The sequence below is a fragment of the Paramormyrops kingsleyae genome, chromosome 22, assembly GCF_048594095.1.
Source record: "Paramormyrops kingsleyae isolate MSU_618 chromosome 22, PKINGS_0.4, whole genome shotgun sequence".
In the NCBI taxonomy this organism is placed as follows: Eukaryota; Metazoa; Chordata; class Actinopteri; order Osteoglossiformes; family Mormyridae; genus Paramormyrops; species Paramormyrops kingsleyae.
The window spans coordinates 5,190,001-5,217,722 of record NC_132818.1 but is presented as its reverse complement, the minus strand read 5'-3'; the positions used below and the strand labels follow the sequence as shown (position 1 = coordinate 5,217,722).

Sequence of the window (27,722 nt, the reverse complement as noted above, 5' to 3'; positions counted from 1 at the left end):
CCATAGCACCTGCAGTTCAGGCTAGGTAGTCTGTGAAGCTCAGCAGGTTTGGGCCTGGCCAGTGTTTGGATGGGGGGGCAGCAGGTCTGTGTGGATCCTAGTGTGGTGGAGATGCTTTGTTGTAAGGGCTCTTCCAAGTCCTTAGGGACAATTTAATACCTTTTGGGAAAAAGTAGAGGTGATGTCCTGACAAAAATCTGGCCGCCTATTTACTCAGGCTACACAGTGGTTCTGTAAAGCACTTTTGCCATTTTTTTAAAGGGCTATATAAATGTAACATTCATTCAAGTTAGGGTATATTGAATCATAATTTAGAAATATATATTTATTTTGAATAGCCAATAAAGAACTTTAGTCTGTGTACAATGGAACAGGACAATAGTTGTTCATATTTTAAACTTTGTTCATTTAAATAAAATTAAATGTTGGAAAAGGGCCTAGGAGACCAATTTAATTAAAACAAGTTTTCTGGTTTTAAGGCTAAACTTATAAAGACATGGATCTCATACCTGCAACAACCTCTAAATTTTGGTTGCAATTTTCCCATTAAGAACAAAGTTCACGAAACCATGCTGTGCGTCTGACGGCTCTCACTCAAGGCTCCAAGCGAGCAGGTTGTCATCAGACACACAACAGAACAGACTAACAAAGTGCAATCGTCAAATATTTGCAAAGTTGGTTAGATCTTGCCCAAATTGACTGAATGTTGAGTAAAATACAGATCACTTCTGTGCATAACCCAACACACAATTCAGCATCCTTTATCATCACATGAATGGACTTCATGGCGTGAATATTGCTTCCAGTTTGTGTACCCTGAAGTGAAAAAGAAAAAAACAAAAGCCAACTGGAAGCTCTACAGGTCAGCCAACCATGCGTCTGTGACAGGAAGCGATAATCAAATATGAATGCATTTGTTCCTTATTCTGTCTCATGGTAATGTCTGTAAAAACCCATGCGATACCTTTCCACTAAGGTTACCTAGTATTTCCAGCTTTCTACTGTAAGGTCAAAGCAGACAGCAGATGTGAACTAGGGCTGGCTTTGAAGACCATTCCTTCTGGGAACCTGCCGCATTGCTTTGCTTCTTCCACTCAACTTTACGCGGCGTTTTATTTATGCTTGATGAAAGCTCTGTAGATGGTAATGCCCAGGACTGAAAAAACAGCTGCTCCCAGTGTCACTCTCAGCCAGAACGAGGTGGTTGTCATGTCAGAGCCGTTGAGATGTCTAAGAGAAACGCAACAAGAGCTAATCAGCCACAAATCTACTCTTAACAGTCCATGCAATCCAAATCATGCAAGGTCATAATACAACAATACCCATATAGAAGGGACCAGACAATGAATAAGAGGTATTAGTGGGATTATACAGATACAATAACAGATACAATAAACAGGTGAATAATTAAATAAGCAGGTTTACGGGAACATTGCAGCCCAGGCCAGCTTGGAGTAGACTGGCATGTTCAGCGAGTCCTGGACGATGCAGGAGAACGGCAGAGGGGGGAGCAGCCGGTGCCTGTAGCAGAAATCGGAGGGCGAAATGCCCTGCTGAGTGTTCTCAGGGAGGTCCGACTTGGAGGCCACCACCAAGCAGGGAACGCTGGAGTTCATGTAGTGTTCCTAAAGGTGCAGGGGGGTGGCAGGGGGGTGAGAGACACACGGCGGCAGCAGCGCCTCTGCCTGTTCGCCAGGACCGATTGCAGTCACATATTTTTTATTAAATTGAGTTTGCCCTTGTGAGGATTGAAAAATGGTCTCCGCATCATCAAAATAAAAGGGTTTTTTTCCGCATTGTGGACCCTACAATATAATATATACATAACCCACAAACACACAGATGCTGTTGTGTACAGCAGTGAACAGATGAGTCTCAACTGCCCATGTCTGTTATAAAATTCAAACATTTTAAACAATATCTATAAACACCATAAAATAAATGTTTTGTGTGTGGCAGGAATCATATCCTAAAGGGCAAGTGAGTAAGGCTCAGATACCAGGGAGTTCTTTATGCACTGGCATGTTCAAATCCCCTGATCATATGCAGTGATTACTAACTGGTGCCCTACCAGTTTAAGAGGAATTATTCCATCAGTAATAACCAAAACAGAACATCACCGGGGAGAAGCGAGTCAAAGACTCACCTTGTAGATACTGGCGCAGTAGCTGAAGGACTTGGGGTTACTGACGTCGTACATCAAACAGGCCACGTCACATGCAGCATCTGAGGGCTTGAATTCTCCGTCTGCGTCCATCTCGTTCAGCTGGGGAGGCAAGACGCGCTGTGACACTCGCATCTCTCATACCCCACGCTGTGGCTGATGTTTCACCAAGTATACCTACGATCAAGTACTTCTCCTGGTTGTTAACGTGGACAGTGTTGATGGTGTAGCGACCAAAGGCACCTGCATCACTTGTTTGTCTCTGGGATGCAAACCAAAAATACCAAGACATGAGAGCAGAAGCACAAAACAGGCAGCAGATATGAGCTCTTTGCAGATCACAATTCTGTTGCAGATTTCGAGCTATAATTGATTCAATAATGTGGTTCACCAGCAATTGACTTTTTTAAAATGATCTATATACTAAATGTGTATTTAATTGATGCTACAAATCATTTATTCAATATGCATTTACATCTAGCTAGGGCCTTCTGCTCATCTATTACATAGTTGATATATGGGTAATATGAGAACAAATATAAAACCTTTGTATGTATAAAACTCATTTACGTATAAGAGTATTACACAGTAAAACCAAAATAACAGACATTCAATCACTAATGAGAGGAAAGTAGAGACAAGCAGACACCCTCTAGCCTGTCATGCTTATGGGAACAGGGGCTGCTCACCGATAAGCCGTCACCCAGGAAGGTCTGCAGGAAGGCAGTCTTGCCTGCACCATGACACCCAAAGACCTTGCAGAGGAACACACTTCTCTGGGTCTGTCCCTTCTCTAGGTCTATGGTCTTCTCCCTTGTCACTGCAGAAGCACACAGACTAATACATCACTCTAGAAAATCAACTTCAAATGAACACGACTTAACGTTTGAATCAAAATGTAAAATGAATTTGGCAAACATTTAAGGCTTTGATGACAATAATACATATAGTGATATAATGCAATTCTAAGTGATGAATGGAGTCTTTCAGCAGCACAAAAAAATATGTTCACCTGAGGTACAGACGCTCCTCAACTTACGAACTTTCAGACATATGAACGAAGAGGACTAAGTCTAAATTGTGTTCATTGGGCTCCCGTTTCCTGTCCGTAACAAATTTTTTTTTTCTGTGCGCCAATTCTGCCTAGTACGACTTCTGGCTGCTACTCCCAGCGTGCAGCAGCGTAGCGTGCATACTCCCAGCATCCTAGCTCTTTGTACTTGCGTATACCCTTAAAACCATGTTGAATAATGACTTACGAACATTTCAAGTTACGAACGGCCATTCGGAACGTATCTTGTTCGCAAGTAGAGGAGCATCTGTATAATTAAATGTAAGTTATACATACACACATGCTCAAGACGCACCAACGAACTAGCTAAAAAGTGGGCTAGTGCCAAAACATAACAATTGGTTTAAAGTTTGATGATATTCCTGACGGGTTGTGAAGTTGGGCATATTACAATTAAAGTGAATGCCATGTTATGTATGGATACCTCATATCTCATAACCTAGAGAGAAGCCTAACAATACTAAGACTTCAAAAAGCCACAACCTTTCCCTGAGCGACATAAAATAACCGTGTCCATCTTAGGCCGATTCTGTTGTGATCTTCTTAAGGGCCTGATCTTCAGGACAAAACAAAAGGTTTGTCTTGTATTTTTCAAACAAATATTCATGAAGATTCAAACCCGACATGCTTTTCTTTTGCTTACTGATGCAGTTCATCGATTCTTGCACTCCACTGATTTCTGATTAATGAACACAGTACTTTCTGAAGGCCTGTTAGAGAACAACCATTTCCTTGTTCTTTCCCATCTCCAGCTATTTAGTACTGCAGTGTTTTCTTTTTGCAGTTTCCAGACTTCGTCCAATTTTCAACTGACAGCTAATGCAGGAAGTCATTAAAAAAAGGCAAAAATATTGAATTCACATAATAACTTGCTTTTTATGGAATTATGCAAAATGATGCTTGTGAAAGAATCCCTGGTCCTTTACCTACTGTAATGATTAATCTATAGGTTCTACATACAACTGTAGCCGAAATCTTCATGTGACAAGTAAAACAGAAGAAATACCCATCACTGCTGCAATCTGTGAGTCCTGCTCTGTGAGCACGGGGTAACCAAGGTAACCAAGATATCCCAGACAGCAACGGACATCCAGGTATGCGGTCAGCCTGCAAAAGAGATCCGCCGTAAACACCAAGAAACCGACTGAAAAAGTACAAGAACGAATATACTGATGACTGTCTACAGATGAAAGGATGGAAAGAGCTGTAATCATGCAGAACGGGATATTACTGAAATGGAGACGGTGAGCTGTTTCAGGCATGCGTTTCTACTCACATCCACTGACACAAGTAGCCATGTAAGGATATGTAGCCGTCACAGTTAACAGGAACTGCTGCGTAGACATCGGGACCCCAAGGCATGTGGGGACACACGGCAAACAACTTCTTCAGCTCGGCCGGAGACAGAGCTCTGTCCTTATCCTAGTCAAAGCAAAAGACGACGACAAGCATCAACTGTGTGACCTGCAGACCGACCTTGTACGAGTTGTGTTTCGCACAGACAGAGATCCGCAGTCGCACCTCGTCGTACTTCTCAAACAGCTTCTGCAGGAACTGCTGGCCATGGTGGTTGAGCTCCGTCGTGCAGGCCGCTGGAACAAGGAGTCTGGCCCAAAAGGAAGCGAATGCATCTACCGTTATGCAGAGATCTTAGACCTTCACACTAATTCATTTCACTGAAGGGAATCTGCGATTTACGCTGCAGTGACCGTCGAAAAGTCAAAAAAGGTGAACATTTTTAATCAAGGTGGCAGACATACTGAGGGTAGAGAAAGTCATCTGTCAGATCTAGCGTGTCGTCATAGCCAAACTTCCTGAGAATGGTCCACGTGGTTTCGTGCCGCCCCCTCTGGATGAAAAGCGTGTTAAGGAAGAGGAAGCCTGCAGAGCACAGGGGGGAGGGGGGGGGGGACACTCCTCTGAATGGGTAGCAGATCTTTGTGACCATTTTTAGCACAGAAAAATGCAGGTAGGTTTGTAGCAAAGGATGGAATTTATGATCGCTCAACAATCAACAATAATCTGCAGTGTTAAAATGCCGCGCCCAGTTACATTTAGGAGGAAATCAGCCAAACGCCACACAAATAGGTAGCCATACCATCGCTGCTGCTGCTAGCTCTCACAGAAACATCACATATTCGGCTAACTTTGGTTACATAGTCTTAGAAGTGACTTTTGAAGTAAACAATCAGTCCTCCCTCCAAAAAAAAGTAGGACAGTTCAATTTATGTGAAAATGACCTAAACTGTGTCCAGTAAGAGGCGACTCAACTTAATGCTGGATTGAAGTGTGCAGAATCGTTACGGTTATCTTTTTCGCACTGTTCTGTAAACCACGCGAGGCACAGACGCGAATTGTAGCGTGTAAGACAGAGAGCTACACAAGTCCTAGTATTGACGACTGACCTCCTGCAGTTTCTAACCATTCACTGGCACAAACAGCCCCCGCTGTCTCGCTCACCATTCAGCGTTAGCCCGTTGTCCTGAATGCCGTCGCTGGTGTTCTTCCACACCACGGTTTTCACATCCTCCAGGGCCTGGGGCGCCAGGGGATTCCCGAAACACGACTTCTAATAAGGAAAGAGGACGGCAAGGCCAGAGCATCAGCACAGTGATGTTAAGGGGGCAGCCTCAGAGTGTGGGCGCGCCACAGACCATTCTACTATTTACATATGGGAACTACAACCTGCAAGCGTAACGGCAACATCTGACGGCTTGGCAGCAGATTGAGATTAAAGATGGATGCGTGGCTGAGCAGGCTGATCGATTATACATCAAAATGCATGCGAACATGTGACCTACATTTATCGCTTTAATGCCACAATAAGTCATAGCTGCCAGTGAAACAACCTTGAATAGAACACAAAATACATTCATCTGCAGTTTAAATGTTTCATGTGTCTATGTAAAGGGTTCCTGTTTTACTAGATTTTACTAAATTACTAAAAATTCCTCAATTCTCTGCATCTTCACTGCCATCAAAGGACAGACTGTTCGGCCAGAGTTCAAACAATTAACAACGCCTTCTTCCTAAACTGAACACGGATAGACAAATACCTAATTCATCTGAAATTTCCTGAAGGCAAATGAAATCAGTATATAAGAAGGGGAGAATTAAATAGGGGGGGGGGGGGGGGTTTAAGACTTAACATGGATTGTGCAAGTGAGGGAGCGTGGATTTAAAAACACTATGTTTATTATTCGAATCAACAAAGCTACTAGAGTTAGTGAACCATCCAGTACCCCAGTGACAAAACGAAAAAGAAGAAAAAAACATCCACAAAAGCAGGCACCAGTCACCTCAATGCATCCCGACACAATTAGGGTACGGCAGACAAAGAGCTTACAGACTTCCCCTCCATTCAGCAGTTTCAGTGGGCAAAGGGAAAAAAAACACTGAACACTGGAAATTAACATCAGCCGGTCCGACGTATCACAACGTATCTCAACGTATCTCAACGTCTGGGAAAACTAAGGCATGGAGAAAGTTCATGCGTCAAGCATGTCGGCACCATTTTCCAATTCGATTCATTCAACTTCCCTAGACAGCCACTCCAAAGCATCCTGCAGAGAAATATAAACATTCCTCACACTATGCATGCGGAAAAATCCGGAAGATGGCAACAGATAGAAGCAAAACCCCTTTAGGGCTGAAGTACCAGGTGATAAATGCGGCTGCTGGTGTTCTGATGGTACTGGCCGTTAGAATGAGACGCACTCTGCCCTCTGATACAGTAACATGTAAACAGCACAGGAACGTCACATGCTGAAGGTTAGTGCTCCCATCAACATAACGCATCCGGCTTCTTACAGTAGCCTGGATGGTCAGCAGATCTGAATCCATCTGAACTTAAACAAACACTACAGATACACCCTCAGGCTACTCATGGCAGCTGAGGGAATCACCGGAGACAAAAAGGCCCTGCATCACAGGGGCAGCCAACCCCGACATACTCTTACCTGAAAGCAGTTCAGCTCGTCGTCACTAAGAATCCCATCATTATCTTGGTCAGATACGATGAATATTCGACTCAGAGCTCGAACACAGCTGGGTCTGAGCTGAAGAAGCAGAAGACATGGGGTTCAACTTATTCCCTTTGAGAAAGGGATGGGGCAGCCTGGTCACCTGATTGTAGCGTATGAGCTGTATGATGGGGCAGCCTGGTCACCTGTTTGTCTTCAGGGTCATACAGTGGAGCAGTGGGATGCAGCACAGCCTTCTGCGCGTAGTAAAAAAGCTCTGAGATGTTCTTCAAGTTCTTGGCAGAGCACTGGAAGGGAAGAGAACCTTATTCTCACCACTGTTTAATTTTAAATATCATTCTGGTCATTTTCAGTGCAATGACACAACCGACACTGCTGCAGGTATTAAGGCTGAGCGGGAGCCGTTCGCAGTTCCTGGAGCACTTTTTGTACACTGGGTCTCTTTTCAATCCATTTCAGTATGACAAACTCCACCCATCCATCCATCCATCCATCCATCCATCATTTCTTAAAATCAACACCTGAAAATAAGATTTAATCTTAGCTTCTTCACAGATTTACAGCTTAAGGGCATTAGTTTTACCAAAACAGCTTATTCAAAGCAGGGTAACGCTCAGCCTGTGACCCGTGACCTAGGTAAGCATGCATATGGCTGAAGGACACACAGCACACAGATATGGACCCAGAATCAAACCCAGAAACCTGGAGATATGAGACCAATAGTGCACAAAAACAACGTATGTAGGTCTAACCTCAACACAAGTCTCAATTTCAGAGAATTGGTTCATGATAGGCAAGATGGATTCCATAGAGCTTGCAGAACGCAGGTCTGACTTGTTTCCAACCAAGATTATAGGCACCCTGCAACAACAGCCAATACAAATACATCATAATGTGTATATGCTATACATTTACTAAAATCATGCACAGTGTAGTGCAGTGTAAGACTACTTACTTGTTTCCCTTTTCTGCTTTGCCATTCACTAAAGGGATCCATTTGGTTCGAATCTAGAAGAAAATATTGGTAAAAACTAAACTACCTAGAATATCAAGCAGAACAACATAAAAAATTATGACATATTTTTGACAGGGTAAAAAATACTATACAATATACCAAAAATTACACTAAACATAGCCTTAGAAGTCTTAGATTCTAAAATAAAATAATTTTATTGCATAGATCTTGTGCATGTTACCATAATTAACACACACAGTGTTCTGGTCTAGCTCTGCAGTGTAATTAAGGAATCAATTTCAGGAGATGACACTCATGAAATAGGAGAGAGAGAGAAAAAAAAAGAAATTAGGGGTTCACCAAAATCTGATAATTTAACATTAATCCCCGTAACATTTGGTATCAATGTGAATCATTCTATGGCAGAATGGGTAAAGATATAGATCTCAAAGTTTGACAATCCAGAAATTCAAACAGAAATTTTACTAAGTGACAAAGAGCAAAGCAGATGTGACTTTATATACACGTAATACATTCCAATTCTTCATGTCCGTAACCAGCGAACACAATGCTCTTGTCTCACTTTTGGCTGGATTTATGTTACTTTCCTCAGAAGTAAAAGATATTCAGTGCATGAGCATCTGCTCTTCTCCCATTGCCTTTGGGAAACAATCAGTAACTTATTATCTGCCTGCCAAAAAGCTCATCCAAGACGAACATCTTACACCCGACACATAAAACACATGGATACAATTCATTTCCAGTGGGTTTCCTGCAGGCACTCTGGATTCATTCTGCAGTGTGTGTGTCTGTCTCCGTGTGTCCTGGAAGGTGAGGATCCTACACAGATCACAAATTTCCCCGTTCAATCAGCTAATTACCAAGATTAGTAGGCGTGTTTGAGCAGACAAATCTGCAAACTGTTGGATTCTGGCCCTCCAGGACCAGACCTTGGGAACACTGTATTCCCGACGATACACTGCAATTCCATCCAGGGTGTATTCCTACCTTGGGCCTCTGCTGCCTGGGACAGGCTCAGTGAATGAATGGGAATATTATCCTGACGACTTATTTTTTATACAAATGCTGTTACTGGAACATACTGTCTACCGGCACTTGTTGCTGATGGGCTTTGTGTGATGGAGCTGCTCCAAGGCGCAAACAAAGCAAACCAAGCACAAAAAAGGTATCTTTTACCTTAGTATAAAGGAAACCTACTTTAAAAAAACCACGTTAATTTGGGCCAATAACACAGGACACAAGGATCCTTATTCTGTCACGCCTCAGCCAAGTTCCAGTACTGAAGATAGTGGCAGATTCCAAAGTAACGAGGCAGAGCTGAGGAACACGACTGCGTTTTATTGGCTGAATTTAATGTAAGCAAAAGAGGCCAATGCCAATGTATCTGTGAAGAGCAGTAACCTGACATTACCTTGTCAATGGTGTCCTCTTGGGTGACGTCATACACCACACAAACCACATTGGCCTGAATGGAAAAAGACAAGTTAGAATCACCATCAGGAATTCCTGTCTGCTAACATTATTCAAGGGGTGTTAGTCTCTCGTTAAAAAATAACAAGAGTTAAGCATTCATCCACTCATTCCCTGCAACTAGGTTACGTGATATGAAGCCAATTCCAAAATGCCAAGCACATAAGGCATCTCAGGTAACGATTTTGATCTACTAATAAAAATAATTGCGCATCACAATCAACTGCAAACATCTTCCATTCCCAGGACATCGAGTTGTGAGACAGCAGGGCAGCACTGCGCTTGTGCGCATGGACAAGCCTTGCTGATTCGAACACCAGAAGGTGGCTAAGTCATAATGATGCACGTTAACTGCTCTAGCATATCGTTTCTCCATCCGGTCCTCACGGATCCCCAGGCAGTCCACATTTTTCCAGGCAGGGAGCAAAAACATGGACCGTCTGGCAGGCAGGGAGCAAAAACATGGACCGTCTGGCAGGCAGGGAGCAAAAACATGGACCGTCTGGGAGGCAGGGAGCAAAAACATGGACTGTCTGGGGGTCCTGAAGGATCGGGTTGAGAAACACAACTGTAGTAGAACTGCCACCTCAATTAATTTATAGAACCATCACGTAGGCAATAAAATCATGCAAATGTGAATATATACTCGTTTTATAGTGGAAATATTTAGCAACGTTATGTTATATTTCTGTGGGGTAGCACTGTGGCACAGTGGTTAGCACTGTTATCTCACACCTCTGGGACCAGGGCTTGTGTCTCTGTATGACTCCATGTATGCTGAGATTGCATGTTCTCCCCGTGTGTTCGTAGGGTTTCCTCCAGATACTCCGGATCCCCCCCCCCCATTCCAAAAACATGCTGAGGTTAACTGGAGTTACCAAATTGCCCACAGGTGTGCATGTGTCAGTGAATGGTGTGTGTTTGCCCTGCGATGGCCTTGTGCCCATAGCCTCAGGGATAGGCTCCGGACCCCCCGTGACCTTGAACAGGATAAATGGTTTCAGGAAATGAATGGATGGATGTTTTGTTTCTGATATATTCAAAATATAATTCCTTCATATAACAACCTGTCCTCCACCGAAATACAATATACCAAATCAAGTCTTAAAAAACAAAAGGAACTGCCAGTAGTACCTTAAGGATCTCCGCTTGTAGCACCTCATCACTCTGCTCAGTCTCTGCAAGACGAGGAGAGCCTGCTATTAGGACAGGTACAACAGCAGCACCCGCATACTTCCAGGTCCCCACAATAACCAGTGCAGCTGTTTAGATTTGGCTATAGGACCAATGGGGTGTACGACAAAACGAGTTTACTGGCCCAGTGAGGTTGCCAGATGTGTACTTCCGAGTTTTGCCTACCATGAATTGTAGCTCAGTTTTAAACCGGGTGTATTGCCTGAGTAATTACGCTCCACGCCTAACCTGCTCCCAGCAAGTTTAAGGGTAGGCTTCTAGCTTAAAACAGGCATAAGCCCCACCCTTTCAACAAAAACAAATATACAAAACGCCCTTTCAACAAAAAAAAGTAGGTTATATAAAAGCTGCCCTTTGACTTAATAGTTGGGTAGGGCAATACCACAGATTTCCTCAACCCAGAAACAAATTAAATGTTTTTATCTGAAATCCCGATACCGATTTTCAGTGCTGGCCTCTTGTGGGTGATGATAAAGTTTGCAGGGAAGGGTGGGTATTGCCTACCTTTTTCCTATGGAAGGGTAGCTATTTGTTTGAATCATTTGTTTATAATGTTGACACTGTCGCTTTTATACAATTACACACAGACAAACCCAGAGTCGACTAATTGAGTCAACCACCCTCGTAGCACGGTTTAACACTGATTGTGAAAATTAGGGTTAGTTAATCCCGCTCTAGTGAGTTAACTCCGAATATCATTAGTATGCTCCACAAGACAAGTCAGTGCTTTACCGGAGTAGTCAACGATATGTGTTGGGACCTTCTCGGGTGTGACATCTGCAGGGATGGTTATCTCTTCAACACGAAGAGGTACCTAAGGACACCAAAAGCTTAGATGAGCTTGATCATGATATTTTATACTAAAACATTTAAGTCTTCATACCACCAAATCTTAGTTAGTCCCTCTGACCCTGGACTGAAATAGTGACTGGATACAGATGTACTGCTATACTGTTCATCTTAACTGTCGACAGACAGAAGCCACAGAATGGAAGCTAATGAGCTGTCACTCAGCACCTGGCTTAAACTCGCTTCGAAACATAAATATTTTATTTCCAGACGATTAAAAATAAGCACGCACTTGTGTCACAAACAGCACACGCTAATCCCACTCACTTTGGGATATAAATTCTTGGTTTCTTAGTATTGATTAGACAACCAGGGTTATTGGGGAAAGTGAACAAGTTTACCGGACAACAGTTTCAAAATAATTTTTGAATTATTTCACATATAATCACTTGCGAAAGTACCCTGCACTGTTTCCACTTAGAAATCGCATTGTACCACATAAACAGTACTTAGTAAAAAATATAATACTTCTATGAGACCAAACACTTCGCAAAAGTGGCGTTTAACAGTCAATACTGGGGGAAGCGATTACTGAAATTATGTTCACATCCCAACAGATGCAATGAGAAGCTATACAGACAGACACCTGAATCCCCTGTCGCTCACTGGCTGCCTTTGGCCAAAACGCAAGGCGGCAGAAGGGAGATATGGAGTTATTCTGGTTTTAAACTGAACAGAAAGAGTGACTCTGCAGATCCTACAGCCTCAGTGTTCAAACTCTGCTAAAAGGGGGTAAAACATCTAACCTGGCAAAGCATCTGTATAAGTGATGAGGTCCTTACAGTCCTTAGAAAGACTTCTATCAAATATTAAATTCGGGATGAAAACTTCAGTAAAGGTTTGCTAAAATTAAACAAGCTTTCAACGACTTCAGTCTTAAAATGATACTTTTGACTAACATATTAAAAAGGCATGCAAAATTCTACTTAATGGGAATAGTCAGAATATTTCCACAAGCAGCAGAAATACTAACCTCTCAACCCAATTTTAAAGAATTGTGAAAAAAGGTAAAACATGACGAGAGAAGCTTCAATCATTAAACTGCACATTATGGACGCAGGGCTACAGACCTCATCGGGAAACTCCTCCCCAACCAGAGACAGAATTAGGGACGTCTTCCCAACCTTGGCTGAAGGAAATAAAAGGTTAAAACCAATGGTGAAAATGATATGAACAGACTAACAGGTATTACACAGCTTTATATAAAGCATGGCCGAGCTTTCTACGTAGCCAACATGACAGTTAATATAGCTGCCAATACCAGCGCTTTATTAAGTCGTTATGGTGACACGGGCTTTGCACGCCGCTCTAGACGGCGTTTTAACTAAAGCTAGCTGTCTTTCAGTTGTTCAGTACAAAACACCAGTGCGTGAGTAGTTATTTTAAAAGTGTTCAAACGGGTTTTTGATTTCGTAAAATCTTTACAGTATTGTTCATCATCTAAAAACAAAAAAAAAGTTATGTATTATGTATGTATACACACGGCCCCGGCACAACAACATCGTTATTAGCAAGCTAGAAAAGCATCCAGTGCATTATAAGGCCGGCTGCGGTTCATATCCGCTTATTCACTGACCAGTGCCCCGTTAGCTTTAATACTTCTGCGCGCACTCAAATCCTACTGCATTTCCCGTTGAATTTTATTTTAAACACCTTGTTGGCTTATTGTCTAGCGCAAAAAAGTTTCAGGTTAAGACGCGCGCAAAAGCATCGCACTTACGCTCCCCCAAAAGCAAAATCCTGACATCTCGTTTCATGCTTCCAAAAGTCCCCTCCTCGAAATGGTCGATTTAAAAAAATAGACTTTAAGTAGCAATAAGCTACATGCGTTTGTATAATATTCTCAGAGCACTAGGCTTCTCCGTGACCCATCCAAGGAGAATCGCGCTCAAGCCGCTTCCGCTTCCCCGCGCCTGCGCACTGCGGCCGCCTGTCGTCATTAACCCCGTACTGCATGGCCAAACTACAACGAGCCTCCAGTAAGACCAGCTATATTATCATTAATTCGTTAATATTCAAACATTACGGGACTCGCAGAATTCCCTGGAATATCTCAAAAATAATCTCCTGGTTTCATGCAGCTTTTATTGCGACGCTGCATCGACAAGTGGTTTGGTCCGGCGACAGGTGGTCAGTCAGATTTCAACAGTTGTGTCCATAAATCCTGTACGAAAACCAGAAGTGGAAAGTTTAGGTCCAGAAAGTGCAAATCCAGACCAAGGTTTTGTTACAACTGACCATATGAGCACTCTATGACTGTGACACTTTATGCTCAACAGGTTGGTTGTAAGAAAACCTTGGTCTGGATTTATACTTTCTGGACCTGAAATGTGTATGCTGTGAGTTAGTGATGAAAAGCTCAGTTCAATTTACAGAACCTATTCTATTAAAATGGTCTAATTATAATTAAAAACAAGCACATAAACAGGCTTTAACTTTTTAAATATAAATGAACAGTCAGCTCCAAGACTGATAAAACCTTACAAAATTTGCAAACATATCGTCTAAAAATGCTGTAATTAAAGGATATACCGAAAAGGATTGTTTATTGAATGTCTGTTGAAATGTGCCAAACCAACTGAAAAAAACTAAAAAATGATAAAACAATACTGAAGCCACATCTATTGTATCTTTCGTCTATTAACATGCAGAATACACAGCCTTTAGTATGTAGTTTGTTTTGTCTGCCAAAAATCATCAGCAAACGCTGCTGCCAGGGGTTCTATTAGCTCTTAGCTCCTATTTAGATTTTCGGTACAAACAGATTCGGTCACTCGGTGAGTTTCGGATCTTTTGAATCTTAAAAGATTTGCGGAGTAGCCGCTGTAACCGAACCCTTCAGGGCGGTCATCCCCCAGCAGTCCTGCAGGTGGGAGGCAGCGCCCCCTTCTGGGCCGTCATCCTCCAGAGACCCTGGCTGGTAGGCCTGGTTTAGCAAGGTTTCTTGAGTCTTACCCATGAGCTTTGGTTATACGAATCGTAGCTCACTTTTAAAGGGGGTATACTGCCATGGTAATTTCACTGCATGCTTAACCTGGGGCCAGTATCATGAAGCAGGATTTAATAATAATAATAATTGACACTTTATTGATCCCCATGGGGAAATTGTCTTTATGCCTCCCTCAACTTGCTCTTTTTTTGTAGAGTATGTTGTCTGCAAAGGGCAACCACCCATAGCAGCACCCAGGGGTTAAGGGCCTTGCTTGAAGACCTACAGAGGCTGCATTTGAACTGGCAACCTTCTGATTACAGGCACATGCACTTAGCACACTGAGCTACATGCTGCCCCCAAATTAGACTTCTCAGTAAGAGCTTTTTTCTTGCTTTAGCACAGGGACACAATTAGCTACAAGGCTGCAGACTTGAAGAACTGCAATTCCCATACCAGGAGTCGAACCTGGGCCGTCTGGGTGAAAACCAAGAATCCTAACCACTAGACCATATGGGACACATGGCTGTTTGCCTTCTGTGAGCTCCGTGCCTGCAGCTGATGAGAGGAAGCGAATAGAGCGGCTAATGCAGACGGCACCAGAGTAAAAGAAAGCCATGGCCGAGCCAGCCAGGAGTCGAACCTAGAATCTTCTGATCCGTAGTCAGACGCGTTATCCATTGCGCCACTGGCCCATGCGACAGTGTGCACCCCACGAGACCCAAAGAGCAAAGGCTTGAAAGGCATTAGCATCCAGGTCATTCTTGTGTCAATTCCACGCTTCATGTGATTTTCAAGTATTTCCAAAAAACAGCTTCTTCCCCTCTGTATCAAATAATGTCACAAGGAATGTCATCTTTTCAGGTAGCAATAATGCTTATGAGAATGACGGATACAAAATCAACTCAAAGTAAATGCTACAGTCTGAAAACACGGGATGCTTCTCGAATCTGTCTGGCATCTTTGTGCCTCCTGCCTGCCTACTTTCGGTTTTAGTGCAACAAATGTTTCAGCCCCCTATTGGCCAGTTGAAGAAGTGTTTCAACGAAATGTTTCACAGCGTTCCCGACCGATTGGCCAAGCCGGGCGACTGGTCCCGCGTGGTTGGCCAGTGCGACAAGGACCCGCCCACCCGCAGAGCGCTTGTATGATTGAAGGTCACGGCGGCACGTACATTCCCTTCGCATCTCTGACGATTTTGGCTTCGCATCCAGCATCCTAGACACTGCTCACATTTATGGCCGAAAAACTGCTACATTTGAGCAAAATCTCTCGTATTATTGTTTTTTTTTGGCTGTTTGACCACGGGTAAGATATTCTTCGTATTTGTTTGTGTACAAAATGCATTTCGTGAAGAAAAGAAAGTCATTCTATGGAGAAAATGCATTTTGTCAAGTAAATAATTTAATTTTGTGTGTCTGATCTGAATTGTCGGGGACAGTGTTATTCAGGGGTAACGTGGCACGGCAACACAACCTACAACTGGAGGGAATCGGTGCTGAGATTTTTCACTGGCTTGGTTTAAAAATATTAAAAATGTAATAAAAATAGTGACAAAAAAGTGTGGCAAAAGTACGTGTAGGATGACAGTCAACTGATAGGTCCACCTGATTTGTATCTAATAACTCGTCAGTATTTCCAGCAAGATCGTCAGATTCCTCAGGAAGAGGATTTTCGTTGCCTTTGCACAGGGACACGATCATATATAAGGCTGCAGACACCAATAACCGCAATTCCCATACCGGGAGTCGAACCCGGGCCGCCTGGGTGAAAACATTGTGGTTAGTTAGAGGTAACACTGGTTTACTTCGTTTACTTAGTGCCATCAACATGTTAACTTGTGCTACATGCCTAACCTGACCCAGAGCAGGTCATGTTCAGGCTTTGGGATCACAAACGGTGGTTGGACCAATCAAAGAGAACCTAAAAAATGAGTCTTTTCAAGCTCTCAAAATGGTTTGTCCATGGAAATCCTGTGACCGCAGTAAAGTTCAACTTCAAATTCGATATTCAGTTTTCCTACTGTAATATCCTTCAACAAAAGTCAGGCAGTTTTTAATCACAGACCTTTGATGTATACAAGCAGAGATGCACATAGATTATTTTTGTGTTGGAAGCTCATTCACTATGTGTGCTGAATCTTGTTAATATCCATGAAAAGAGGCAATTTCTGCTGTAATGAGATACTGGTTCTGCATTTTAAGTTGATGTTCTTCCCTCGAGTTTGCTTCATAAAGGCCCCAGGTGTGAAATGAGATTTCTCTCCAGTTAAGGTTCAGGTGTTTCTGCTTTGTAAGTAACTGTGCCGGCGGTGTCCAGTATCAGTCTTATCAGTGTTTACCTTTGAGCTCATAAGTGTCCAGTCAAAAGTATTAAAAATACAATATTGTTGAAGGCTTCTGGGAGTGTTCAATTTTTTATGGAAATCATATGATGTGATTTGTGTATCTGTCCATCCTCAGCAAAATTCACCAAGATCAAAATCACAAATCCAAAAAAATATCACAATATGCCTTACAGACTACAAAGGGTGATATGAAGCAGCTGCATGCTGTCTTGGCTGAGGTCAGTGTGTGATTTTAGTTAAAAAGTTGTTAGATAACTGAAAGTAGCAATGTGAAAATCGGTCATTGAGAAGAGCACAAATGCTCATTTCAGCTTGTACCATCCTTAAGATGGTTCTAGAACTGTGAATGAACTTCATCACTGATAAGGCCCTGTTTTATCTGTGGAAAACCAAACACTCTTTCATATAAGTACCTCATACAAAAAATCAGGTGTTTTAGAGGTTTTGCCTCATGAAAACTTCATGCATTAATTCATTAATTGAACTGTTTTCTACTCTGTAACAGAGAATCTCATTCCAGGCAGCTAGCTGCTGAAGATTAGAGCTTAGATCGGGCCCAAAAAATTAAACCCGACCCTACCCGAGCCCGTGCACCTTGTGTCCGAGCCCGACCCGGTCCGACACATTAACTGTAATTATGAGCCCGAGCCCGATTTAAACCCGACTATTTTTTAATACGTGAGCCGTTGTAACAGACGTTCTCAACTACAATTCTAAGTTGTTTGAACTACAGAAATTAGTTTAGATTTATCTTAATGAAAAATGCAACAAGGACGAAGCATGTAAACTGCATTGTTTGTTTATTCAGAATGGATTTTTGAGACACGTTTAGAAGAAAAGCACGTTTTCACTTATCCAGTTCGCTTGCTGCTGGAACCAGTTTGTGTACTCGGCATCGAACTTTAAGTAAAGGGTTAAGAAAAAGGTTAAATCCTTCCGTAAGCAGCCAACGAGGTATGTGTTAATTAAGTTTTAGTTAAGTTTGTTGTATTTAGCCATGTAAATGTAAATGCTAACTGAGGTTCGTGTTAACTGTATATGAATTCTCTAAGCTGTCTTTATTGTTATTTATGTTTATATTTCATTTGAATTTCAATGTTTGTTAGCTAATATTGTAAGTAAATGTGCTTGATTTTGTGTTTCCGTATCTGTATTTAGTTCTCACGTCTGCCATGATGGTGATAATAACGAAGCCACTGTCTTTCGAATAAACCGTCGGCTCAGTTAAATGCAAAGGACTCTTGTGCTCGTGTCTTACGGGAGGGAGCTACATTTATAATTATGGCATAGCTCTCCACCCAATTAGGCTAATTAAGTAATGATTTAAAAAAAAAAAAACCACACACAAATGCTTGATCATGGCCCCGCCCAGCCCGGCCCGGCCCGGCCCGAAGATAGTGGCAGGAAATATCGGCCCGACCCGGCCCACGGGTCGGGTCGGGTCGGGTCTGGGCTCGGGCTCGGGCAGAGAATCTAAACTCTACTGAAGATGACGTGTTTCTCTTTTAAATCATTTGTGAAAAGCTACGTCGCTAGTGGAAAACGTGGGAGCAGATTAAATTTTTTGGAATTGTATGCAGTCCTCCAAAAAGGTCCCCTTACATGGCAAAGGGCACATTTTCCCAGTATTAACCAATAATGAAACAAATGGGATTAGGGACAAAAATATAATTTATTAGTAAAATGTGCAAAAAACATTTAAAAACTTGGGCAATAAAATATTTTTTTACAATATAAATGTACATATGTTATTCCCAAAACAATGCTGTAATTATGCTTAAATAGTCATCTGTCAATTGTTTGCATTTTCCAGTGAAATGAAATGGCCTTGAGAATGAAGCAAACATTCAATACCTCGGCAACCAAAAATGTATGAAGATCTATGCTTAGCATTTCATTATCGTAGTTCATTTTTCATCTTCATACACATAATCAACTTCTGTCTACTCACTTTTTCATCGAAAGGAAAAGTGAATGTTTCATGAATTGTATTTTAAGTGTAAACATTTTCAACCATGAAAGAAATATCTTCATCAAATATGATGCCTACACTGTACAGCATGTGAGAGCCACTTACTCTGTTCACCCAGTCAGTGACATCGGCATTATATACCAGTGGTACAACTGAGATGTTATTTTCTGTTCCCAAGCTAATGTCTTCAAGATCTTATGATTATATTATGAGTCGGTGACACCTGGAACCGAAGGTTATCCTGAGCAATGATTCTACATGAACATGCTATAAATAAGGCTTGGATCTTTGCACAATAATGCCACATGAACAGCCTTGTTGAAAATTTACAGATGGTGGACAAAATAACATTAAAAAAAAACTAAAAATATATGAACATCAAGGACTAGGTCCAGCCTTTGCCTTTAGAAGAGGTACAGTGATGCCTCAAATCCTGTTTTGAGCTGCGTATGTGGGATATTGGATCATTATTCAAGAAGAGGAGCCTCCAATTCTTAGTCATGAAGAAGGTAGAAGTCTACTTTGCACTCTAGAACATCCAATAAAAGTTCAGAGATGTCTAGCTCTGTCGTAGGAGGCCAAAGAAGACATTTGACATCCTCCTGCTCAGGGGTTTTGTGCTCGTTACCCCTATTTACACGTCTTTGTGCATTGATCTTGTGTAGAAGCAATTTCCGGAAGGCAGCCTGCCATACATGCCAGATTTGTGAGGTTCACCAGGATGCACAGTATTTCTTGAGTCTGGATCACAGGGCTGTTGATTTAGTTCACCCACAATTGTTAAGGTTATGTACGTGGTCAGGTTGGCCTCTGTAGATCCCAGTTAATGGTCTCATATTGCATTGCAGACTCCCATTTCATAGTGCGGATTGGCTGATCTCTTTAATGACCAACATAATGTTAATTGGCGTGTAACCTAATATATCTCAGATTTGTAACTACATTATAATGATTACGTATTCACTATTTACAGATATCATTTGAAATACTGCACTTGGAGCCAGAATGGAGCTTAACATTACTGTGTCCATCAACAGTGTAGCAGAATGAGAGACGCCATGAAAGTCCCCCAGTCTCCCCGAGACAGATTCTTCAATCTGTTTTTTTTTTTTAGCTCTTCTGTAAAGGCCATAAAGCCACTTCTCTTCACCCTGGGCTTGTTGCCCGAGTGTCTGAGCCCCTCTAACTGCGCAGTCAGCCCTAACCGGACTGCCTAGAGCAGCGTGACCTGCCGTATCGCTCCTGCTGATTTGTAGAACCGTTCAGATCTTCACCACACACTCTGGGGATCTGGTTTTGATGGTGTCCGATATGACCTTAGCCCCTGAATCTCCAATGCGGTTCCCTTGGAGGCTAAAATGGGAAGTAAGAGCTGGATATTAGCTGCTGGGAAACTGTTGAATAATTATGGACAGTAGAGGCTTGCTTCAGTTTTCAAGTAACAGTACAGTGACACTGTATTTGATAAATCACAATATGTCAAGTTTTTGTTTTCCTGTTTGATGAAAATGACATGTATACTCCAGTATACGCTACAGGAACAGGATTAACTGAACACATTTCTGAATAAGTGCCCTAAAACTCACTTGATGTAGGTGAGCTGATGGCTTCTGTTTAGGGCTGTGGCGATGAAAATGGCTCCATCCATTCCCAGTGCATTTTCCTGCAAACTAATTGGACAAAGTCGAGTAACTACTATGCTTAACTTCTCATATAACTTTTTACTACAGGTTACCAACCTATTCCATTAAATAATGTCATATTGCGTAACTGACAGTAAGTATAAGCTTCAAATCTTTCGCAATGGAAAAGGGAGTGGCGCATTTATGACAGCGATGTAATTTATGTTTGAGAGTAGCAGCGATAGTCAGAATGAGTATATAAGGCTAAGTGCAACATAATCACGAGATAGAAAGTGAAAATAAAAGCTCACTTCAGGACCCTCAGACTGCTGTTTGCCTTCAATGCGTTTGCCAAAGCTTTAGCCCCTTCCATCCCTATCGAGTTTCCACGCAGACTGAAATAAAACAAAAAATATATATTTTTGTACATGATTACAAAACAGTGAAACAAATGGTAAGACACTAATAATTAATTTTCCCTTGAGTGAAAATGTTTTATGAAAAAGTGATAAAATGGTGATTCATGGTGGTATGTCCTTAGACTTAAAAAAATTAGGAAACATCACCCTTGGCAAGATATTTACAGAATGTGATAGTTTATAGAAACCATAACAGCTTTCAGTTTATTCCTACATTATACATAATATAACCTGTGACAGCAAAAAGGCAGGAGGAAGAGGGTGAGTAGAGATGGACTTACTCCAAGGTATGCAGAGATCTGTTGGAACAAAGGGCTTCTGCCAAGGCAACGGCTCCTCTTCTGCCTACTGACACACCCTGGAGACTGGCGGGATCATACACACTCATAAGCTATCCGGTGATGGCAAGAACACACACACACACACACACACACACACACACACACACACAACCTATCTGGTGAGGGCGATAACACATATAGAAACAAGCGTGTAATGCCCCCCCCCCCCCCCCCCCCCCGGGACACTGACTGATAAAAACTAAACACCTAACTGCAACTATGCAAAGACAAAAATATCAACAGGACCTTACAGGTCTACAGGAGTCATACTGTTGTGTGTGTTTCCTGCGACAGTCCAAACTGGCATCTCTATCTCGCCGATTTGTTTAACTGAGAGTGAGTGTGTCTGTCCACATCCCATCCAAGGGCTCCCTTGTGCCCTATGCTGCCAGGCTTAGGAGAAGCTGTTAGAAGATGGACGGATGGACGGATGGATGGACAGACGGATAGACAGACTCATACTCACAACAGTGTCCCGAGAGCTGTGTTTGCCTGTAGGGCTTCCGCAAGCGCGATCATCCCCTCGTCACCGATGGCGTTCTCCTGAAGGCTGTAGCAACGTGACACAAGCAGACACGCTCACACACGAAGAAGCAAAGAGACACCAAAGCCCCGCTAAACTGCATGGCTCTTATCTGTGGGAGCAGTGCGTTAATCAGCCCCTCCCTCATCAAACTATTCATCTGTGATATATGCAGATATAGAAAACATACAGCGCTCACAGAAAGTCATGGGGCACTTGCTTAATTCTGTAACAATGATGCAGATTTACAGGTTTCATAACAAAAGTGCATTGATAAGCGATGTTTAACATACGTGCACTTATCTTTCCCACAAACTGTTTCTTTTTATTTAGTGTCATAATTTCTTTTGACTGACTATTCATAGCATTTTACTTTTAATTGCCATAATAGTCATTGGCTCCCAATGGGATACTAAGCACAAATGTTTGGTGTTTTATGTTATTGCAAAGGTGCTACTAATTAAGCAGCAAACAATGACACTGCTTATCAATGAACTTTTTAGCTCAGAACAGCTTTTGTAGAACTATAATTATAATGGGCTTCAATGTATTTCTACTTGAAATTAATGTTTGACTTTAAACTACTGCTTGTCTCTAATATGATATATAAATAAAAGACTAAAATAATGACTGTGTTATAAAAATCCAATAAATCTGCAGCATTTATATTGAATTAAGCATAATTTCGTATAAAATCGTGGATTGTGATTAATTAAAATCCCATTGTGGGTTCTATAAATGCGGAAAGAGTGAAATGAAACTGGTGGGTTGTGAGCGTGATCTGGGGACCCAGTGTGCGGCTTAGCGGCCTAGCGGCTTAGCGGCTTAGACGGGAATCTCAGGAATACGGACTCCAGGAGCTGCAGGGCCGTGTTGGTCGTCAGCGCCGCAGCCAGGGCTTGTGCAGCTGTAGACCTGATGAAGTTCCACTGAAGGCTGCAGGAGGGAAGAGAGACAGCCCTGAACATGACGCTTAACAAGGACGGCAGACGTGCACCAGTCATACATGCATTAGGTTCCTTGTGCGACTCGAGGGCTGGTTGTTACTTACTGAAGTGAGGTAAGGGCACAGTTGAATTGCACAGCCTTTGCAATCGCCTTCGCTCCCTCATCGTGTAACAAGTTTGCTGTCAGACTGGTGGGTAGAATCATAGAGATAAAGATAGAGCAAGACAGAAGGGACTTTGTAAGTCAGCGAACCGGACTCCATATATTCATCAAGTAATACCGTGATATTTAAGACCATGTAGTTATTATGGGGCTGTTATTGTAGCAAAATTAGTTGCAAATGTGTATGGGGAGCAGTGTGACTGTATCTCAATCCGTGTGCGTAATCAGATTCGTAAATGTGTGAAAGAATCTGTAAATGCATACTGAGATTTGCAAATGTGTACAGGAATCTATATATGTGTGTGTGTAACCAGATTCTTATGGGTAATGAGATTTGCAAGTGTACTGAGATTTGTATGTGTGTGGACAAATCTGTAAATGTGTACAGAGGTATGTATGGATAAAAAGTCAAAATATTCTGAATACACATTTACAGATTCCTGTACACATTTGCAAATCTCAGTACGTATTCACAAATTCTTTTACGTTTACAAATCTGATTAAGCACACGGACTGAGATACAGTCGCACAACTCTCCGTACACATTTGCAAATAATTTTGCTACAATAACAGCCCTGTAGTTATTGTCTTATCCAGTGTTTCCCAACTTTTGGACTGCAGAAGTTGTGGACCCCCTATTGGGCTCTTAGGGTATTGCAGGTGGGCCAGCACATGTAGCTGTGCACTTCGGTAGCTCAATTAATGAGAGACTTAATAGGAAGCTAAACCCGGCAAGTGGGTCAGCGTGATCGCTTAAACGGAAAGATCTGATAAAACCAATGAAGAGCAAACAAATTAAAATGAAAACGAAAGGTAGGGAGAAAATGCAGTAACCCCTTCACAGGGTTAGGGGGCGGCAGATCCCCACAAATGTGAAAATTTGCAAATAATACTTGCCCCCCCCCAAAAAAAAACCAACACAAAACAGTCTGCTAGCCTGAACAACAACATAAAAGTCTATTCATTGCCGATTTCTAAACAAACAGTACTGTACCGTACACTTTGTCAGCTTGCTCTGTCATTTCCTATATCTAGACCTTCTTATATAGTATACAGATCATCTAGATTATGCCCCTGTATGTACAAAGTTACTACTGCACTGCTGGGAGCGCAATGTTTTGGATCCGTTATTAAAAATGCAAAATGAAGTTTAAGAGCAGTGAGTATTGCATTACAACGTTTGGATTACAACACCAGCCCTCTCGCGAGGCAGGTGAACATGTTTACAACAAAACAAAACAGTACTTTCAACACAGCACTGAAAATATCTAAATAAAGTTGACTTTCAGGTTTGATGTGTTTGCTCATTGGCATTGCTCTGTGTGTGTGTGTGTGTGTGTGTGTGTGTGTGTGTGTATATCACAGCCAGATGACAGCAGAAGTCATTTAAGGTTACCTTTCCTATAGAACAGGTCTATACATTGTCCTTTTATTAAACACACTAAATAACCTTATTTATTTACACAACAGCTTGTCATTTTTTTTTTTTTTGTCATTTTTGTCTCTACACGGTCTGCTCTCTGTATCGCGCGTGGCGGAGTTCCGCCCCGATGCGCGTGCACAGACACGTTCGCGCACGCACAGGTGAGCACACTCGCGCGTCGGAAAATATGTCGCGTCAACCACCTTAAAAGCAGACAAAAATATCTGTGTTTTTTAAATGCTCCCAGGGTAGTGAAGAACTATCACTATTTTAAGCTATCAGCTATCACTTATAAAGCCTAACAGTTAATGTATTTGCAGGTCAAGACAAACATCCGCAATAGGCTGCAAGGAGACCATCTTGCAGCCTGCATGCAGATCTCAGTAAATGGGCCAGACGTGTCTGACCATCCATATCAAGAGGCTCTAGAGATGTTCTTCCAGAAGCCCAGAAAGATACACTGCAGTGACAAAGGCTGCACACTTTGTGGATAATTGTCATAAAAAGAAATGTTCTGAACACCATGAATCTTGTTGGCGTCTGTCTGCCCCCCCGCAAAGCTGTAAACCTGGGGGAAACACTGACACACACACACACACACACACACACATATATATATATAATTGCAGGACATATGAGAGGAGAGTGGGAGCGAGAGCAGAAGCATTTTAGCCAGAGCTGGAGCAAGCACAGAGCATAATTAATAATTAATAACTTCTACTTTATTGTGGATTTGGCTGCTCAGTTAGCCAGGATACAGTTTAAGCTAAAATTAAAATACAGTGCAGATTGCTTTCTGTTTTGGAGCGAGCGGTGAGCGTTTTAACTGGAGTTGGATGAAAACTGACCGGAGCATAATGGATGAGTGGAAATTCTCATCACTCTGCTCACGTGCTCTGGTTGTTAATAACATGAAATGAAACTTCAGTGTAAGTGTTTGTGGCCTGCAGCTACTTTTTGAATTATGAAAGTGGGCCAGCGAATGAAAAAGGTTGGCAAACACTGATCTGATGCGTCTGGCATAGAACAGTCAGAGACTTACTCTAGATTCTTGAGTGTGCCGTTTGTCTGTAGTGCCTTAGCGATCTCTTTGGCTCCCTCCACCCCGATGGAGTTCTCACGAAGACTGAAAAGAAAGGAGAGAAAAGCTCAGTCTTTCTAGAAGGAGCTGGATCGGACGGCAGGTTGATTGCATCAATGGCGAGTGTTTTTGTAGCGAGACGCTTGCTTTAAATCGGCGAGTCCCCTGTTGATCTTCAGAGCTTTGGTGAGGGCTGTCACGCCCTTGTTGCTGATGGAGTTACTCTGCAGGCTGTAAATACAAAAACACACCAAAGCTTGTCAGAAAACGCAAACCCGGCTGCAGGCTTCTGTGGTAACACTGGAGAAGAGGATTAAAAAGCTTGAGCACTGACTGTAAGGTGATCAGGCTGTGGTTCACCATGAGGGCCTGGGCTAGCGCTTCAGATCCCTTGTCGCCAAGCTGGTTGCTGGAGAGGCTGTGGCGAGAACTTCATTTGTCACATATATCACTACATATATATATCTTGCATTTATTTACATAGCAGATGCGTCTGTCCAAAGAAACACACAAGGGCCCTTCGTTCCAGGGCCAAACAGTGACGTTACTCTGTCGGACATGGGGTCTGAGCTTCCAATCACGTGTAGAATCTCCATTTTGTGAACTGCTAAATCTAATATCAGTCATACGTTTTCTAAAGATCGCGTGTATGGTTTTATCCTCCAGTGATGAAGGTACGCAGTATGCAGAGCTGGAATGATCGCAGTCTTACCTTAATTCCCTTAGAACCTGGTTTTTCTGCAGAGCCCCCGCAAGACTCCTGGCTCCTTCGGAACCGATGGAGTTCTTCTGCAAGCTGGAGACATATTGAAAAATGTGTCTGTGTTTGTGTGTGTCTATATAAAATATACATTCTCTGCCTGCGTTACTTGCTTTTTGATCCTCGTGACAATCACGCAAAGAGTGTAGCAGTGCGCAGACAATTTTAACTGGAGTGCCAAAGAGACGCGCGTTACTGTGTGGAAGAATGGAGGAAAACATTGACAGGGAAGAGCAAAAGGAAGAGAGTAGTGGCAGGAAAGGGCAGAAAATGTTAAAAGTTTAGGGGCATTTCGCATTGAGACTGGAAGAAAACATTGCACAAATTACAAGCATTGTAAAACCGAAGATACCTCAAGATAAAACGTGACCTCAGCTGATCTTTAAGGAATTATTAGAATTATTTGGGGTCAATTGAAATGTATCATCCACAGCCTTCAGGACTCATGCTGCTGAGGAATGTTCTACAGCTTTGTAGGCAGATTGCTGGATAGATGTCATGCACCACTTACTGAAGTGTAGTAAGCTTGCGGTTGCATAACAGCACCTCCGCCAAGGCTTTGGTCCCCTCATCCTCAATGACGTTGTTCTGTAGGCTGAAATAAGAAGCATTTCATATTCCTGAAGACCGCGGGCAATGCAGAACTGGTGCAGACATCTGCCATTGAAAAACATCACAATCGTAGAAAACTAGAAATTTCAGTATAGCTGTAAGCACAAGTGCAGTATAACTTCTATGTGTAAGTTGTCGTTTATAATATTAAATATCGACAAGGAAAATGAAAAATTTGAAGAGTGACTGGGTGGGAAATGCAGCATTCGCCCAGCAGAGCTCACTCACCTGATTGAGACCAGGACCTGGTTGTTCTTGAGGGCTTCTGCAAGAGACTTTGCTCCTTTGGGGCCGATGTTGTTGCTGCGAAGACTAACGGCAACAGCAGCGCGTTAAACTCCGCTTCAGTGACCGGCTCTCAATATGCACTCCACTGCTAAACACCTCCATCTCCAGAGGAATCACAAGGACAGGAAAAAGGAAGTTCTTTACTCACTCGAGAGATGTCAGGCTCCTGTTCACCAGCAGGGATCTGCTAATGGCCTTGGTGCCCTTGTTACTCACAGCATTCTCTGCTAGGCTACAGAGAAAGTCACATACATACAAATGGTCAGACGCTATTATTCGTCGTCAATAGATACATGACTTTTGGCTTCAGTCCTTTTTCTAACCAAGATTTTTTAGTAAATTATTTCTCACCAAGATGAAGGAAAGCATAATCTCACTAGGATCATTGAAGTCAGGGTGTCAGAAAGCCTGTTATCGTGGAGAAATGGTTCATATTTTGGACTACAAATAATTCACTGTTACTGTACATGTTTGACCTTTGACCCTTGATACTTTTGGATGACCTCCAAAGTTTTATCATTATGTTTTAAGCATCTCTTAGTACTATGTACTATACTTCAGCAAAAATCTGTGTTTCTGTTTCCAGT

The 27,722-nt window shown here is 42.3% G+C and overlaps 2 protein-coding genes and 2 non-coding genes across 9 annotated transcripts in view; all 4 read right to left on the bottom strand.

Moving 5' to 3' along the window:
• Positions 1-310: 310 nt before the first annotated feature.
• rhot2 (ras homolog family member T2) lies at positions 311-13,742 on the bottom strand. The gene is made up of 19 exons (XM_023816574.2): positions 13,429-13,742; positions 12,779-12,837; positions 11,592-11,673; positions 10,800-10,843; positions 9,607-9,660; positions 8,175-8,227; positions 7,972-8,080; positions 7,405-7,506; positions 7,196-7,294; positions 5,697-5,805; positions 4,997-5,117; positions 4,758-4,842; positions 4,513-4,658; positions 4,243-4,343; positions 2,854-2,984; positions 2,346-2,426; positions 2,147-2,266; positions 1,426-1,625; positions 311-1,230 (listed from the first exon to the last, which is right to left on the bottom strand). The coding sequence occupies exons 1-19, from the start codon at positions 13,463-13,465 to the stop codon at positions 1,113-1,115; spliced, it is 1,851 nt and encodes a 616-aa protein (XP_023672342.2). The 5' UTR covers positions 13,466-13,742; the 3' UTR covers positions 311-1,112.
• Positions 13,743-15,084: 1,342 nt separating this feature from the next.
• Positions 15,085-15,156, bottom strand: trnae-uuc (transfer RNA glutamic acid (anticodon UUC)). Its single transcript has one exon. It is a non-coding gene; the product is annotated as a tRNA-Glu (tRNA).
• A 103-nt stretch (positions 15,157-15,259) lies between these two features.
• On the bottom strand, positions 15,260-15,332 carry trnar-acg (transfer RNA arginine (anticodon ACG)). Its single transcript has one exon. It is a non-coding gene; the product is annotated as a tRNA-Arg (tRNA).
• Positions 15,333-18,637: 3,305 nt separating this feature from the next.
• The window catches only part of nlrc3 (NLR family, CARD domain containing 3), a 21,614-nt gene continuing 12,529 nt past the window's right edge, over positions 18,638-27,722 (bottom strand). For 5 of the 6 annotated variants that reach the window (XM_023816602.2, XM_023816604.2, XM_023816601.2 and 2 more), the window contains 14 exons: positions 27,284-27,367; positions 27,076-27,159; positions 26,747-26,830; positions 26,188-26,271; positions 25,810-25,893; positions 25,623-25,706; positions 25,437-25,520; positions 22,913-22,996; positions 22,714-22,797; positions 21,805-21,888; positions 21,279-21,362; positions 20,890-20,973; positions 20,543-20,626; positions 18,638-20,309 (listed from right to left, as the gene is read on the bottom strand). In XM_023816602.2, coding sequence (XP_023672370.2) covers positions 20,219-20,309; positions 20,543-20,626; positions 20,890-20,973; positions 21,279-21,362; positions 21,805-21,888; positions 22,714-22,797; positions 22,913-22,996; positions 25,437-25,520; positions 25,623-25,706; positions 25,810-25,893; positions 26,188-26,271; positions 26,747-26,830; positions 27,076-27,159; positions 27,284-27,367 — 1,183 coding nt within the window. In that variant the 3' untranslated portion in view covers positions 18,638-20,218. Of the gene's footprint in view, positions 20,310-20,542; positions 20,627-20,889; positions 20,974-21,278; positions 21,363-21,804; positions 21,889-22,713; positions 22,798-22,912; positions 22,997-25,436; positions 25,707-25,809; positions 25,894-26,187; positions 26,272-26,746; positions 26,831-27,075; positions 27,160-27,283; positions 27,368-27,722 lie in introns of those variants that run through there. The other variant, XR_002838886.2, reaches the window with a different exon arrangement.